Source organism: Suillus subaureus (genome assembly GCF_016647635.1).
Source record: "Suillus subaureus strain MN1 chromosome Unknown BJ212scaffold_16, whole genome shotgun sequence".
Classification (NCBI taxonomy): Eukaryota; Fungi; Basidiomycota; class Agaricomycetes; order Boletales; family Suillaceae; genus Suillus; species Suillus subaureus.
This window is the reverse complement of record NW_024538572.1, coordinates 222,973-239,757: the sequence shown is the minus strand read 5'-3', so window position 1 is coordinate 239,757 and position 16,785 is coordinate 222,973. Positions and strand designations below refer to the sequence as shown.

The 16,785-nt window shown below is 44.7% G+C and overlaps 5 protein-coding genes across 5 annotated transcripts; 1 reads left to right on the top strand and 4 right to left on the bottom strand.

Moving 5' to 3' along the window:
• Nucleotides 1–6,655: 6,655 nt before the first annotated feature.
• On the bottom strand, nucleotides 6,656–7,450 carry BJ212DRAFT_1232421 (WD40-repeat-containing domain protein; the record flags this gene model as incomplete). The annotated part of the gene is made up of 1 exon (XM_041329508.1): nucleotides 6,656–7,450. A coding segment is annotated over one exon (795 nt), but the record flags the coding sequence as incomplete, so codon positions are not given.
• Nucleotides 7,451–8,048: 598 nt separating this feature from the next.
• On the bottom strand, nucleotides 8,049–8,704 carry BJ212DRAFT_1299659 (uncharacterized protein; the record flags this gene model as incomplete). The annotated part of the gene is made up of 4 exons (XM_041332896.1): nucleotides 8,049–8,097; nucleotides 8,308–8,350; nucleotides 8,414–8,585; nucleotides 8,636–8,704. 4 exons carry the CDS (start codon nucleotides 8,702–8,704, stop codon nucleotides 8,049–8,051), a joined length of 333 nt encoding a protein of 110 aa, XP_041193045.1.
• Nucleotides 8,705–9,592: 888 nt separating this feature from the next.
• BJ212DRAFT_1243959 (uncharacterized protein) lies at nucleotides 9,593–9,904 on the bottom strand (the record flags this gene model as incomplete). Its single annotated transcript, XM_041329625.1, has 1 exon — nucleotides 9,593–9,904. A coding segment is annotated over one exon (312 nt), but the record flags the coding sequence as incomplete, so codon positions are not given.
• Nucleotides 9,905–12,018: 2,114 nt separating this feature from the next.
• On the bottom strand, nucleotides 12,019–12,441 carry BJ212DRAFT_1480821 (uncharacterized protein; the record flags this gene model as incomplete). Its single annotated transcript, XM_041340156.1, has 2 exons — nucleotides 12,019–12,372; nucleotides 12,415–12,441. 2 exons carry the CDS (start codon nucleotides 12,439–12,441, stop codon nucleotides 12,019–12,021), a joined length of 381 nt encoding a protein of 126 aa, XP_041193043.1.
• Nucleotides 12,442–12,817: 376 nt separating this feature from the next.
• BJ212DRAFT_1446931 (uncharacterized protein) lies at nucleotides 12,818–16,617 on the top strand (the record flags this gene model as incomplete). Its single annotated transcript, XM_041338321.1, has 11 exons — nucleotides 12,818–12,832; nucleotides 13,447–13,576; nucleotides 13,675–13,925; nucleotides 13,999–14,224; nucleotides 14,281–14,567; nucleotides 14,589–15,194; nucleotides 15,216–15,284; nucleotides 15,739–15,930; nucleotides 15,991–16,198; nucleotides 16,248–16,522; nucleotides 16,543–16,617. 11 exons carry the CDS (start codon nucleotides 12,818–12,820, stop codon nucleotides 16,615–16,617), a joined length of 2,334 nt encoding a protein of 777 aa, XP_041193042.1.
• Between the last annotated feature and the right edge of the window lie 168 nt (nucleotides 16,618–16,785).

The following is a 16,785-nucleotide window of genomic DNA, read 5'->3' as shown; positions in this document are numbered from 1 at the left end:
TCTCCCGTTAACCATAAGATCGAAAAAAACCGAAAAAACCACCGTAGCCACCGCTCTAATTGATTGCGGCGCAGAAGGCGAATTTATCGACGAGAAATTCATACTCAAAGAGAACATTCGTACGCACAAACTTGAAACTCCGATACCTGTGCGAAACGTAGACGGCACGTTAAACAAAGCCGGAAGAATCACACGGTACTGTGAACTTTCCTTTTTAATCAAAGATATCCCTATGAGGAAGCGATTCTTTGTAACCTCTCTAGGAGGAGAAGACGCTATCCTGGGAATGACTTGGCTAAAGAAAGAAAACCCAGATATCGATTGGACTAATCAAGAAGTCCGCCTAAGGGAGCATACCCTCAAAAAAGCAACAATCGAAGAAATTGAAGAAGAAGACGTCTTTTACGACGCTCTAGAAGACTTAGAACCGGAATGGGACCCCGCTAACGAAACTCTCCCACATCTTCTAAATCCAATCAACGATGACGATGATTTTTATACCTATATTCGGAAAACTGACAACATCTCACAAACACTCGCCCAAGACGCCGTTAAACCAAAGAAGACTTTTGAAGAACTTGTACCCGAAGAGTTCCGACAGTATAAAGATGTATTTGGTGACGTAGCTAACGGTACCCTTCCCCCAGAACGAAAATACGACCACAAGATCGACCTCAAAGAATCCTTCGAACCGCGGAAATGCAAAATCTATCCGCTTAACGCCAAAGAAGAAAAGGCAATGAACGATTTTATTGATGAACATCTAGCTAAAGGAACGATCGTTCCTTCCAAATCTCCTCAATCCTCTCCATTCTTCTTCGTCGGGAAGAAAGACGGTTCCCTCTGACCCTGCCAAGACTATCGCTATCTGAACGAACACACGGTTAAGAATAACTATCCATTACCGCTAATCTCAGATCTTATAGATAAGCTAAAGGATGCCAAGATCTTTACCAAGATGGATATTCGATGGGGATATAATAACATACGTATGAGAAAATCTGATCAATGGAAAGCGGCTTTTGCCACTTCCAGAGGACTTTTTGAACCCACGGTTATGTTCTTCGGAATGTGTAATTCGCCCGCCACCTTTCAATCAATGATGAACGACTTGTTCGGAGATATGATTCAAGAAGGATGGATCATTATCTATATGGACGATATACTAATCTTTTCTAAAGACGACGAAACTCACCATATCCGTACTCACAAAGTACTTCAACGACTCCGTGACAACCTCCTCCACCTAAAACCCGAAAAATGCACCTTCAACGTAACCGATATCGAATACCTCGGTATGATCATCAAACCTGGTTCTATCACTATGGATCCCGCGAAGTTAAAAGGTATCTCCGAATGGAAGACTCCCACGAAAGTGAAGGAAGTCCGATCATTCCTCGGATTTGCTAATTTTTATCAACGGTTCATTGCCGATTACTCATCTATCGCTAGACCCTTGATCGATCTAACCAAGAAAGACGAAGACTTTACTTGGACACCCAAACGCGAGGAAGCTTTTAATAAGCTGAAGCGTATTTTTACCTCTTCCCCAATCTTACAGATACCCGACAAGAATTCTCCATTTGCGATAGCAACTGACGCATCGCTCTACGCTACCGGAGCTGTACTCCTTCAGAAAAACGACAATGGAGATTGGCTTCCTTGTTCCTTTTTATCTCAATCGTTTAACCCTGCTGAATGCAACTATCAGATTTACGATCGAGAATTACTCGCCATTGTCTGCGCTTTGAAAGTGTGGAGACATTATCTCCTTGGATCTCCATTCCCTGTAATCGTACAAACTGATCATAAAAACCTTACGTATTTCAGAGACGTTCAAGACCTTAACCGACGCCAAGCAAGATGGCAAACATTCCTTTCCCAATTCGAACTACAAATCCAACACGTACCTGGAAAAGACCTTACTATTCCTGATTTACTTTCTTGTAGAACGGATCACCTTCCGGTCGATAGTGATGAAAAGGACAATATTAGCATTCAACTTCTCCCTGACTCGATGTTTATTAACGTCACTGACACTTCATTTACGGACAGATTATGTATTTCATCTTCTATTGACCCCATAGTACATACCGCGCTTCAAGCGCTTACCGACCCCTCCATCCCTCCTCCTCTCCGATCAGCTCTTTCCGATTGGAAATTGAGCGATGGAATTCTTTCTTTTAAAGGACTCACTTACGTACCCCCAGGAGATCTCCGCCGAGAACTCACATCCTTACATCACGACTCCCCTACCGCTGGACACCCTGGACGTTTCAAAACCCAGGAACTCCTTTCTCGCGACTACTGGTGGCCAGGACTAGCTACCTTCGTCAAGAACTTCGTAGAAGGCTGTTGCATCTGCCAACAGAATAAAGTAAACACGCACCCTTCTACTCCACCCCTCCATCCTATTCCCGCTCCCATTTCCAATCGACCATTCGCACACTGCTCAGTCGATTTAATCACGGACCTTCCTTTCTCTGACGGCTTCGACTCTATCATGGTCATGGTCGACCACGGACTTTCGAAGGGGGTAATTTTCACCCCTTGTCTCAAGACCATTGACGCTGAAGGTGTAGCGAACATTTTCTTTTCTAAAGTTTTCTCTAGATACGGACTTTACGATAAAATTATTTCTGACCGCGGACCTCAGTTCGCTTCTAGATTCCAGATTGAACTCGGAAAACTCCTCGGATATAAGAACTCCCTCTCCACCGCCTTCCATCCTCAGAGTGATGGAGAGACCGAACGAGTAAACCAAGAACTTGAAGTCTACCTCCGGATCTTTTGCACTAATGACCAAGCCGGTTGGGCATCCATGTTACCACTAGCCGAATTCGTTCATAATTCGCGCCACCATTCAGCACGTGGTACTTCCCCTTTTTACCTCATGATGGGTTATCATCCATGCCATCTCCCTGATTCTCATCCGAAATCCGACATCCCTAATATTGAACAACGACTTTCCTTGCTTAGTAAAGCACGTGATGAAGCGCTAGCCGCTCATGAACTCGCACGTAACACCATGCGTCAACGAATTACGTCTAAATTCATACCATTCTCTAAAGGCGATAAAGTATGGCTCGAAGCCAAAAATCTACACCTCGGATACCCTAATCGGAAACTCGCGCCAAAACGCGAAGGACCATTCATAATCACCGATGTTCTTTCCCCTATCACTTATCGACTCGCGCTACCGTCACAATGGCGCATTCATCCTGTATTCCATGCCGCACTTCTCTCTCCCTATAAAGAGAACGATACCCACGGCCCTAATTATATCCCGCCTCCTCCTGACTTGGTTGACGGCGAAGAAGAACACGAAGTTGAAGCGGTCGTCGGACACTGCAGATCTTCATCTAGACGCCAATATTATGTAAAATGGAAGGGATTCCTGAGTTCCGAGAACGAATGGATGAAGGAAGCCGAACTAGGTAACGCTTCCGAACTTCTTACTAATTATAAACAATCGCATCGTCTTCTTTGATAGTAGTCGGTGCCTACTACCCTTACAACGGGGGTAATGTTACAGTTCTATTCTTTTCTCTTTCACTTCTTCACTTATTCACATTATCACATATTCACAGAACATTCTACAACATTCTATCGTACGATTTCCTTTTCTCTTTTCTGATTCGCTATTTACTTTCCATCTCCGATTCATTCATTAAAGCTCCGCTTTAAACCCTTTATATATACTCTATCTCTTATGCTTGTATTCTTTAACTTGACCTATGCAGACCAGGGCCTGCAATATACTGCTTAACTCGCACGACTCGTACATAGGTGTACGCTTTAGACTCTTTGTGACCGTTTAGTCGTTCTTACGAACGCCGAGCATAACAGGTAATATCATGCATAGTATTCACCTTATACTGAAGTTTGGAGACTCAGCTCCATGAGAATGGATGAGTGAGTGTTAAGAACCATGTTGCTCAAAGGAGGGAGACTGACTCAGAGGGGCTTGGCCTCAGCTTGTACACTGTGCCCCTTACCCAAGTATGTGCCCTTCATTTCGTATGAGGTCCAATGATGGTCCGATGAAGTCCAGAGGACTTCTGGAGGCTGGCTACTCTGCTGGAGAGCACTAGAGGACTTCCAGAGGAGCGCGGGAAACATCTGGAGTAGCGCAGGAGAGTTCCCACTGCAAGGTAATACTTCTACAGGAAACAGGATGGAAGGATAGGAGGACAGGAGGACAGGAGGACAGGAGGACAGGAGGACAGGAGGACAGGAGGACAGGAGGACAGGAGGACAGGATGACTGAAGGTACAGAGGGCAGGATGTCCAAAGGACAGGAGGATAGAATGTCCAAGGGTTAGGAGGATGGAACATCTGAAGGACAGGATGCCTGGAGGTACAAGGGACAGGAGGTCTGGAGGTCCGGAAGGAGTAGGGGCTACATCGGACGAAGTCCGATGTAGAAACAAACAGAGGTAGACTACCCTAAGGTAGAGTTGGAGAGACAGGAAGTGAACCAAAGTCTGGAAAGAGGGTAAGTGCTGGAAAGGCATAGCTCTGGCCTAGGGAATCAATCCCTAGGCCTGATGAGTAGGACAGACTTAGGTGGACCAAAGTCCGAGAGAGGATTGGGCAAGTCTAAGTTGATATTCAAACTAGGGAACTACAGGAGTATCTACAGGGGTTATATACTGAACAATATCTGAGGGGATCAGTAAGCAAAGGAGCAAGGCTATGTACGAGCATGTGGAAACACATTAGTAAGTAAGACGGAACATAAGTAAATGAACTCGGAGATGAAGACTTGTACAAGGATCAATAAGCAAGACGGAAGAAGAGGTAACCAAAAGCCAGAAAGCAGAGAATGCCTAAATGGGGATAGGCGCAGGATATCAGACAGAGGGTGGGAATAGGTCCGGAGCTAATATCCGGAGGTCCAGAGATCTGGGGATCCAGAAGACAAGGTGGATACAGGACTGGAATACAAGAAGGTGGATATAGTTCTGGAATCTGAGATGAGGTGAAGTCTGGATATCTTGCTGGATGAAGTGCACATAGGGTGGACAGGATAGGGTTGTACAGATCAGGCTAGCAGTGAGGATCCGATGGTCCGGAGCTCAGGGGTAAATCTGGAGCATAGTCAATCCTGCTGAGGTGTGGAGCACAGCAGAAGGGGATCTTGGAATGAGCTGGATATGATGTGGGGTCCGGATGTAGGCTCGGAAGGCGTGGGAATATGATGGAACATGGGTCCAGATTGTGGGATATGACAGTGAGACTGTTCTTGAGGACTGTAACATGTTTTGGGTCAACTCTTACATTGATAGACACACTTTCTCGATATTCAGATAATACTCAGTAATTCTCTTCTGTTTCAAAACAATTTAATATTGCTGCTACATGGTTATCTACTTTGTTTCTAAATAAGAGTGATTAAGAAAAATTATATGAAGTTTCAAAATCACTCGATTTTAGCCCAGGAGGCTTTTCCTGATGCAGTCTTGGCCCTCTTGGGTCTGCAGCATATCTCTCCCACCCTGGGTCTGCAGCCAGCCTCTCCCACCCTGGGACCACAGCCAGTCTCTCCTGCTCTGGGTCTGCAGCCAATCTCTCCTGCACTGGGTCCACAGCCAGTCTCACCCACTCTGGATCTGCAGCCAGTCTCGCCTACTCTGTGTTTTGCAGCCAATCTTGTCCATTGGAGGCATCCAGCCAGTCTCTTCCTCCCTGAGTTTGTAGCCAGTCTCTTCCAATCTGGGTCTGTAGCCAGTTTTGCCCGCTGGAGGCATTCAGCCAGTCTTGCCCACCCTGGGTCTGCAGCCAACATCTCCCACCCTGGGTCCAGAGCCAGTCTCTCCCACTCTGGGTCTGCAGCCAGCCTTGCGTGCTCTGAGTCTGTAGCCAGTCCTGTCCGCCAAGGGTCTGCAGCCAGTCTTGCCCATTCAGACCATTAAACCAGTCTTGTCCAGCCTGGGTCTGCAGCCACTCTCTACTGTCCAGCCAGTCTCACCAGCTTCCTGGCTGCACCCACTCTTGCCTGCTCTGTGTATTCCACCATGCTTGCCCATGTCAGCTGCCTGGCCACTCTCCACTCTGTGGCTGTGGTATATCTCCCCTAGCTTTGACTGGCAGCAGCATATTGACCTCGCCCTGCGGCCAGGCTTGCCTGCCCTGATTCCCCAGCCACTCTTGCTCATTTGGTAGCAGCGGTACATGTGGCCTAGACATGACTGACGATGGATCTTCCTTATCCAGAGTCTGCAGCCAATCTTGCCCATCTGGAAGCTGTAGCCAGTCTTGTCCCCTTGGCATCTGCAGCCAGTTTCATCCCCCCAGTGTTTGCAGCCAGTCTTGCCCACCTTTTCACAGCCACTCTCATCCGCTCTTTGTCTGCAGCATATATTGTCCCCCCTGAGTCTGCAGCCACTCTGATGATACTTTGCTGACATCCTTGACTTGCTGCACTGAATGTTGAGTAGCATCAGCCTAGAATGGTAATGAGATCAAAATCAGATGGTTTTTTTTATAGACATATAATATACATTGGGCAACAGCTTGTAACCATCCTGCAGGAAGTGCACTCAGTTCCTTGAACATAGATGCAATGAGAAGAGCTATCAAAACTCACATTTAAATTCAGGAGGAGGCCAAACCTGTGGGCTGCTTGAGGGGAGGTGTCTCTAATGACTGTCCATGCGTACACATTATGGTCATGACAGCCAGTGGCTACTAGCTGTCCATCTGCTGAAAATGACACACAGGACACTGCATCTGCATGCTTGATGGGCGAACTGATTGGCTGGCCATTGTCAAGGTTCCATAATTGTGCTGTCTTGTTGTGCAATGTGCTTGCTAAGATGCAATCATACACTGCAATGGCATTGACACCAGCAGAGTGCTCATCCAGACAGATGATCTGCTCCCATGTGGAAGTGTTCCATATCCTAATCCAGTGATCAGCTAACCTGGATATAAGCTCCACACCCCAGGTCAGGCAGGACACTGTGTCTGTGTGTCCTTTGAGAGTGGTAACCAGCTCTCCTGTCATGGCATCCCAGACCTTGACTGAACAGTCCCTGAGTCCAATAGTCGAAGACTCATCAAATCCAGCAGTCACAAACATATTTGTGTCTGGCAAATAGACAACTGCCTCCACCCTTGTGTGTCTGGTCTCAGTTAATGCAAGGAGAGTCTCTCTGTTTTCCACATTCCATTGCCATGCAGTACCATTGAGGGATCCGCTCACCACTTGAAGCCCATCCTGATGCCAGCAGACAGATGTCACAAGCCCTTTGTGACCAGTCCATTTATTGATAACCTTGCCTGTGTCAATGTTCCACAACCTCACTGCACCATCTTTGCTCCCACTTGCTAAGTTCTCCCCATCTGGAGACAATGCAATTGTGTGCACATCGCTTTCTATGTCCCACCAGTTGTCCCCTATCTGCTCTCCACTCTTCAAGTTCCATACTTGCAGTGAGCCATTGATCAAACAAGTGATAATCCACTGTCTGTCAAGCAGGTGCACTACATTGGAGACAGGTTTGGTATGTCCTTCAAATTTCTGGCAGGGAATTATCATTAACATCTCGGGAGTCTCAATGTTTGATGAAGAGAAATTTGAAGGCAGTTGCAATCGCAGGGACATCTTTGGTATCAGACTTGTCACAGAATGGGGTGCTACCTGGAACACCAGCAACAATCTGGGGGTAGGCAAAGACATGATGATTACTTGATATGACTGCTGTTTCAAAATTTATCCACTAACTTAGGGTCAAGGTCATCACTCACAGGTGTTTTGTTGGCACACTATGAATGGAATGAACAATACATGGAGGTTGAACGATGGAAGTTCGAGTTTGTAAGTATGTTATTTATTCATGTTATCTTCTTGTCTGCCACTGGATGATCAAATCATAAGTAGGCTGTGTATCAATGTACCTCAAAGCGCCTAACCTTATTGGTGAGATTTATGTATTTGGGTACCTGACCCGATTGCTGTACATGAATGGGCAGTAATTCATTCTTGCTGACCTGTACATATCTTCTTGATCGTACAGCATCAGCAATGTGTATATCCAACATCAGCAAATCCAAAATCCAGAAACGAGCCTTTGAGGTGCTGTTTGGGAACTATATTTAGTCGGTGTCAGCTCATGCACCTTTTTAGTCATTATTGCACCTTAGGTGACTCGGCTCCAGTGCAATACAATCTGCAACCACAAAAAATGGGCAAGAAACAATAAATAATATATTGTAAACCTATCTATACAGATGAATGTAAACTACAACCCTAAATCTGCCTCACCACGCGCAATGATTAGATTACATAGAGAAACATACTATTCTCTCAGTGCATCATCAAGATGGATTTGTCTTATCAGCACTATGATAGAATTATAGATATCATAAAACTGTTCAGCGGATGTGTCAACATTTTCATATGTACCCTCATGATATGCCTTGATGGCATTGTGAACTGCAGCCCCCGCAAGACCAAAGACACAGTCAAGATTCTCCAAGTTGATGTCAGGATATAGCCCTTCCTGCCATATGACATCTACAATCATGTTCATTAAGTACTTGGCCTCCAAAAAATGTGTGGTTTCGACCCCATTGACCTATCAGTGTAATAATAAGTTGCTTTAATGTCACATGACGAGACACTTACTATTTCAATCTTGTGCAGGAAGTTGAGTCCAGAGGAGAGGTACCCTTGTGCTATGCCAGCCCTCTCCATGGGTGGGAGGCATAAATTCAAAGCATCTAGAACATTATGTGAGGCATATGTCTTGAATAGTCTCCGCATATGTGACATTGACATCACCATCTCTTTGCGCACTTTCGGTATCTCAAATGATTCATAGGGAACTAAATATGTATATATATATCAGCGATGTTCTTCATACAATCGTTAGTACTCACCTTCTCCGATTGTGTTGATTCTGGCATCCTGCAATGCATTCGAAATATGTGCATCTCATTGCCTGTGCATCAATGAAATGCCCTCTGTTTGCAACATCATGCAATGGAGAAGCATTTTTGCCTCAGTCTTGATTGCCTTGATCTCGTCCTTTTTGAGTTTGACAGGTGCTACCAGACTAGCTGGAGGATTAGCTGCAGATGATGGAATCTCTATCTGTGCTGGCCTGGGTGCGGGTGTGGGAGGGAGATGTTGTTCAATAGTGCATGGTTGGCCAACTGAATGTGTCGTCTGTAGCTCCTAGCCAAAGTAATTAGTATTAGCCATAAAAAAGAAAAAGAAAACATACATGAATTACACCACCACTAAATTTGCCCTGCTGAACCTCTCATTCACGGGGCAACACAACACCTACTATTGTTGGTGTTGGTGCTGGTGCTGGTGCTGGCGTTGGTGCTGGCACCAACGCTTGCCCTGGCCCTGGACTGGGTGCACACAGTGCAGTGGCATCTCCAAGGTCCAATAGCGTATGACGCGCCACCCCAGAGCCTCCAAATTCGAATAAATCATGGTATTGAGGCTCCAGCTGATTGTAGAGGTCGTCTTCCTGATCAAAGAGCTGATTGAAGAAGTTGGGCTGGGGAACGTGATCATTAGGGTGGGGAGGGTGATTGTTGAGCTGGGGAGGGTGGTAGTCAGGCTGGGGGGGTGGTAGTCAAGCTGGGGAGGGTGGTAGTTGAGCTGGGGAGGGTGGTATTCAGGCTGGGAAGGGTGATAGTCAAGTTGGGGAGGGTGGTAGTCGAGCTGGGGAGGGTGGTATTCAGGCTGGGAAGGGTGATAGTCAAGTTGGGGAGGGTGGTAGTCGAGCTGGGGAGGGTGGTATTCAGGCTGGGAAGGGTGATAGTCAAGTTGGGGAGGGTGGTAGTCGAGCTGGGGAGGGTGGTATTCAGGCTGGGAAGGGTGATAGTCGAGTTCGGGAGGGTGGTAGTCAGAGCCCGTGTATGTAGCCATTGACATACAGTGGCTCAAAAAACTGTCCACATGTTTTTGCATTTTTTACTATTTACAATATTGTGTGAGAATACATAAAGACCTCAGTGACATGCTAATACCATATTGTAGTGCTGCTTCAGGGCTTTGGATTGAGCACCACATCGTGAGAATCAGAGGAGATATGGTGGAGATACAAGGCTTACAAAATCATAACTCATGCGGACAGTTTTTTGAGCACATATTAAAACTATATAAATCATCATTTATGACACCATAACAATCATGCCACCATTAAATAAATTATAAAGTGGTGTCATTATGTCATTTTAAAACCATATCTAACTATACAAACCAAAAATTTCCATATGTCATGGTTATATTCACCGTGAAAGCCACCCCCCCTGCTCAAAGGGATAATATCCTCTCTCTTTCCTATTCTGGCCTCTCTGCTTGTCAAATTTCCTCTAGAACTGGAGTATCCAAGTCCACTGTGGCCAAGTTCATCAAAGAAAGTCACACAGACAAGGAAAACTTCTGTGAAGGGTGTCCATCCAAGCTCACCTCTACTGATAGGAGGGCTATTATTCAACATATCACTACAGGAAAGGCTGATAATGCTGTCCAGGTCACCTATTACATCAATTCCACCATCACATTCCCTGTCTCTTCACACACTGTGAGAAACATTCTCAAGACAGCTCATCTCAGGTCAGTAACAAGGAAGAAAAGGCTCTCCTCTCTATCACACATATGCAGAGAGGACTAGCACCCTTCTTGTTTCACATATATACCTTGCCATCTGACCCAATCCTATTTATTGTGGTCTTATATGATCATATAACATGCTTCCAGTCCATGTAATCCAATTCTGATGGGCTAAGGCAAAGGTTAGTCATCTCTGCATATGTGTGATAGAGAGGAGAGCCTTTTCTTCCTTGTTACTGACCTGAGATGAGCTGTCTTGAGAATGTTTCTCACAGTGTGTGAAGAGACAGGGAATGTGATGGTGGAATTGATGTAATAGGTGACCTGGACAGCATTATCAGCCTTTCCTGTAGTGATATGTTGAATAATAGCCCTCCTATCAGTAGAGGTGAGCTTGGATGGACACCCTTCACAGAAGTTTTCCTTGTCTGTGTGACTTTCTTTGATGAACTTGGCCACAGTGGACTTGGATACTCCAGTTCTAGAGGAAATTTGACAAGCAGAGAGGCCAGAATAGGAAAGAGAGAGGATATTATCCCTTTGAGCAGGGGGGGTGGCTTTCACGGTGAATATAACCATGACATATGGAAATTTTTGGTTTGTATAGTTAGATATGGTTTTAAAATGACATAATGACACCACTTTATAATTTATTTAATGGTGGCATGATTGTTATGGTGTCATAAATGATGATTTATATAGTTTTAATATGTGCTCAAAAAACTGTCCGCATGAGTTATGATTTTGTAAGCCTTGTATCTCCACCATATCTCCTCTGATTCTCACGATGTGGTGCTCAATCCAAAGCCCTGAAGCAGCACTACAATATGGTATTAGCATGTCACTGAGGTCTTTATGTATTCTCACACAATATTGTAAATAGTAAAAAATGCAAAAACATGTGGACAGTTTTTTGAGCCACTGTAGTTGATGAACAGTGAAGGTTTTTGGGGGCCTCTGGCCGATCTTCAGTGAGGCCAAGCTGGGTCACAATATCCCAACCCAATGCATTTATATCTGAATTTCTTTTTGGTCAGGGAGGTTCCTAAACATTGTGTCAGTGTGTGCTTTGGATATAGTTCAAACACTTACCCTGTTTCTGTTGGATGTTTGTCTTGCTTGTTGTGAGTGTTTTCGTGGGGGCATTAGTCATGGACAGTCATCTTCCTATCTGTTTACAAATAAAATCACTTGCCACATTGGATTCATGCATAATTGAAGGGCACAACAAATGTATAAATCATATACATAAAATGTACAGATGAGATCAATAACAGGTCATAGGGGGCAATAATACAATCAAGATTTGAATCGAACAATGTAAAATGAAGGCTGCACTGTACATGTATCATCAATAAATCAGTACACAAGGTAGATTGAAGTAGGGTCTCACACTCTTCCTATTCATTGATAAGGCTGCATGCCCTAAATTCTCATTGTTCTGATCGATAGATTAGGCTATCATCAGACTCTGCATCACTGTGAGAGTCTGATGGTTTGGTATCGCTGCTGTTTGGGAAAGGGGTGGCACACTTTCCAGCATGAGTCATGAATTGGTCGTATTGCTCACTGGCAACATCATAGTGGTCCAGTTCCTCTGCAAAGACTGCCTCAAGGTAGTCTTTGTCATCCTCCAATGCTGGGAGCCCCTGGGCAGTAATGAATCCCTTGAATATCTCCATTTCTGTCTCCACCATCTTGAATTCACCTTCTTGCTCCTGTTGGAGAGATTTCAGGAAAGATTTTTCCCACCTATTACATTCAAGCCTCCAGGTGGTGTGCATGAGCTGGTGTCAGAGGTCTTCCCTGGTGGCTTGTTTCACACAAACAGCCTTGTAGAAGGAATCATCGGACATGAGAGATAAACCTCTTTGGAGAAGTTCCATGCCCTGTATATTTTATTAGTCACAATACATTAAGTTCAAAAAAAAAACTCTAACCTCATGTAAGTCTTGAAGGTTTAAAGCTTTGCATGAGCTGTCAAGAGTTTGCTTCTTTGTGAACTGGAGCTCATAGGGGGGGGAGTGATGGACAAGGTGTGGCCTGTACCGGGCATGCAACTGTTCATGAAAGCAAGAAATACAATCTTGCTTCATAAATGGTCATACTAAGGAGAGGCCGCAGCTACCACTGCAGCTACATTGAGCTCGTTTCCCCGAATGACTCAAGTGATCAAAGTCCAAGGAAGAGGTGACACTGGACTGTTTCAAAGATCTAGGAGGGGATAGCAACATGGAAATAGACTGTGTAGAGGGGGATAGGTCGACACAAGTTGAGCTCATAGTCTCAGAGTCAGACAGAGGAGGTGTAGACCTCTCAGAGAAACCATCCATATTGATGCTTGTAACATCAATATCCTGGCTGGTATGAAGATGAATGACACATACCACTATTTCCTAGCTAATCTGAGAGGGAGATTACAATGTGATGGGAGTATGTGCCAACCAGAGGGCGGAGTTTGAAGGACTTGGACGTTTTTCTTGCTGTGTCGATACTTGCTGAGCTGTTACCACTGGTATGGAGGTCAATAATTCCACTGTATTGTCCAACCTTCAGGGAGGACAATCTGGACAATTCATTCTTGATAACAATTTGTAAGTTTTATGTCCTGAATGTACTCACCATGGTAAGCATCTGAATCAACTGGCAGATCATCTTCCACAAAATGCCCTCAGTGCCTAATCGATCTGCCCTCCAGTGAGGCAATAGTAGAACACCTGCAGCAAGGCAATGGTTGCTGGCCTCAAATTGAAAATTGTCATATTCCTGTTCTACCCGCATTCCTTCATTCTGCCTTGGAAGCAGGCAAAGACCATGTCTTGGGACAGTACCACCCATCTTCTGGTTATATCTTTGGCAAGGTGCCAAACATCCTCAAGGCCATTGAAAGTGACCAATTTGCTTACCGGCGAGTGAACACTCCATTTTACCCCTTTCAAGACCAAGCAGAGTTTGAACTTGGCAAATTCCTCTGCGAGTGGCTCACACAAAGTGATGTTGACTGATTTCTCAAACTCGAATGGGTCTGTTTGGTGTGAAATTCTTCTATCCACACATAGGACTAACTTTCAGCACACAGGTATGCTGAGCTAAACCATTGTTTGGCTCAAAAGACCAGCTGCTTGCATGGATGGGTTCTCTTCCCACCAGACCAAAATGGTGTTCAATGACACTTGAAATAACAAGCTATCCAACTGTCCAACCAGTACAGCTCATCTGGTGTGATGGCTTAGAAGTAGTGGAAGATCTCTTCACCAATCCAATTTTCGTAAACCACATGACATATGACCCACACATCGTGGTTGATGGTGATGAGCATGAGTATAGTGAATATTTTACAGTGCGACAAGCATTCAAGATTCAGGTAAAATCCCACAACTTACTTACAGTGATTGACTGATGCTTTGGTACAGGACCAACTTCCCAAAGGTGCTACCATAGTTCCAATAGTCATTGCATCTGACAAGACACCCATAACATGGCACACTGGAGGGCTTGAAATGCACCCTATCTTCGTCTCAATTGCTAATATTCAGTCTGATGTACAGATGAGAGTAATGAGTCATGCTTGGCAATGTGTTGGCTTCATGCCAATTCCAAAATTCGCTGACATCCATTCTGACTACCAAATTATTCTAAGTCAATGGCTGTTTCATAAGTGCATGGATATTATCTTCCAAATGCCAAGGTTGCAGCCATGACAGGCAAATTTATGCCTGATCCATCTGGCCATGTACAACACTGCTTCATGCCTCTGGCTGCTTACACTGCAGATTTGCCAGAACAGCAAGTGATCACATGTGTCTCGAAGGTCACTTCTCCTATTATGTTGGCCACCTCTCAATCCTTTGGCGACAACTATCGCCACGCACCATGCACAAAGGAACATGCCCTTTCAGTGATATACGACATCTGTCAATGCATTGATCCGTGGAGGTTACACGAATTCCAGGAGGAAGCGAAGGCTCATTCATTAAGTGGTGTTCACCAACCATTTTTGCAGAACTGGCAGTTCACAGATCCTTCTCACTTCTTAGCAGGAGAAGTTCTCCACACCTGCCATAAATTCTTTTTTGATCATCCATTCAAGTGGTGCAAAGAACTAGTGGGTAAGGACAAACTCGATGCCCAATTCAAAAGTCACCACAAGCGAGTAGGAATGTGCCATTTTTCATCTGGAGTGTGCCAGATGAAACAAATGACTGGCCAAGAACACCAGGACTTGCAATGCACCTTGGTGCCTTCCATTGCTGGGGTTGTGCCTCCCCAGTTTGTCCATGCGATCCGCACTTTGATTGACTTTGTTTACAAGGCTCAAAGCCCTGTTTATACAGATACCTCCATTGATTCCATGGTTGCATCTCTCAAAGAGTTTCATGACCATAAGCAAGCAATTCTTGATGCAGGAGCTAGACGAGGCATGAAAGGAACGATTGACCACTTCCTCATCCCAAAGCTGGAGCTTTTACAGAGCTTCACTATGTTCACAAAGGATATAGGTGCTCTCATTCAATGGATGGCTGATGTCACTGAGCACCTTCTCATCACTCATTGCAAGCTTCTGTTTGAAAGGACATCCCGCCAGTCACGCACATTTACAGAGCAGATTGTCAATATTCTCAACCATGAGGAGTCAATGCGACAATTTCAGCTGTATCTCTTCCTATGGATGCACAACACCCCCCTCACCAATGCTATAGTCACTGTTACGAACTAGGATAGTCGCAACAACCAGCTGCTCAATAAGAGTGACGGCTGACGTTGAATCAAGACCTCACAAATGTAAGGCTTCTTAAGACAAGTCAAAGAGAGTGTCTTTGACTTGAATATCAGTATCCAGACAACTTAAGATTGGGGGTCTTAAGCGAAGGAAGTTCAGGTATAACCTAGTAAGATTAAAGTGAAGATCTACTAAGTACATGACCGAGTTTATATAGACGTAAGTACTTCAGGGCAGGTAAGCATACATCAGTGACAAGTCAGAGATAAGGGTGAGTCACCTAGCGACAGCAGCAGCGATCATGGTGTAATACAGATTAGTCAAGAGATGAGTCTAGTGATGGCACGATAAGAAGTAGCGCGGTCATGACGTAATACAATGGAAGTAAGGAAAATGAATAAGGGTATGCTTAACTGTAACAGTCACAGAAGAGCAAGAGATCACCAAAATCAACCCTGCCCTTGCATGGATCACCCGCATCGCACCTGGTGATCCCAATCAGTGTTGTTTCATTGGACCCCGTCTGGTTCAAAACCATTTTCTGAAGGGCATACTGTCTTCCACTGCAACAACTGCCTTCCATGTTACCATCGCTCCTGATAGAGCCAAGATGTCTATCAATGAAGTTCAGCAACTCTATACATTGCCAGATTTTGGATGATTACTATCCAATTACATCACGAAGGCCTCTAATGGCCAACCTGCAATGTCATGGAGCTGTGATCATGGTTGTGTTAAGACTTTGAACAAGTTTCAATTACAGCTGCATTCCATATTTCACTCACGGCTGATTATGCCTAGTCAGGTCATTCAAGCCAGTCCACCTTCACAAATATTTCCTCTGGGAAATTGTGATGCAGTTATCGTGCAGTCATCACATGGCGACCAGACGGGTAAGATTTATTTTATGCAACTATATATCACTAATTGAAGTTTATGTAGTAAATCTTATTGCACAAGTGCAAGCTATCTTCCAGCCCATTCCACCTCATCACACCACACTTCCCCACTACCTTGCAGATCAACCACTGATTTATGTACAATATTATGAGGTCGTTGGTCATCTGTGTGATCAGCCTGCCATCAGCATGTGTATGGTAGCCCGAAAATATCATGATGGGCCTGGCAGTCAGAGGATGAGATTGGGCGTGGTTATCCCTCTAACAGATGTTACACATGCAGTAGAACTTATCCCTAAGGAACTAACCATAGAGTGGGTGCAGAAACTAGCATGGAGGTGTACAAGTGCTTTTACTTGAATAATTTCTCGGACAAGGAAGTGTATCATACCTTGCACTCAGACTTGCACTAGTTACATTTTTTGTTAGCTTGCAGCTCACCTGCATTATGTTTTCTGCTTTATCTATCTTCAGTGGAATGTGAGAGATTACATGTAATCAAAATGTTCGATTCTCCATCTCTCGTAAGTTTAGAATAGTGAAATAAAATGATACCAAAGAAATAAAATAACAACTGTAAA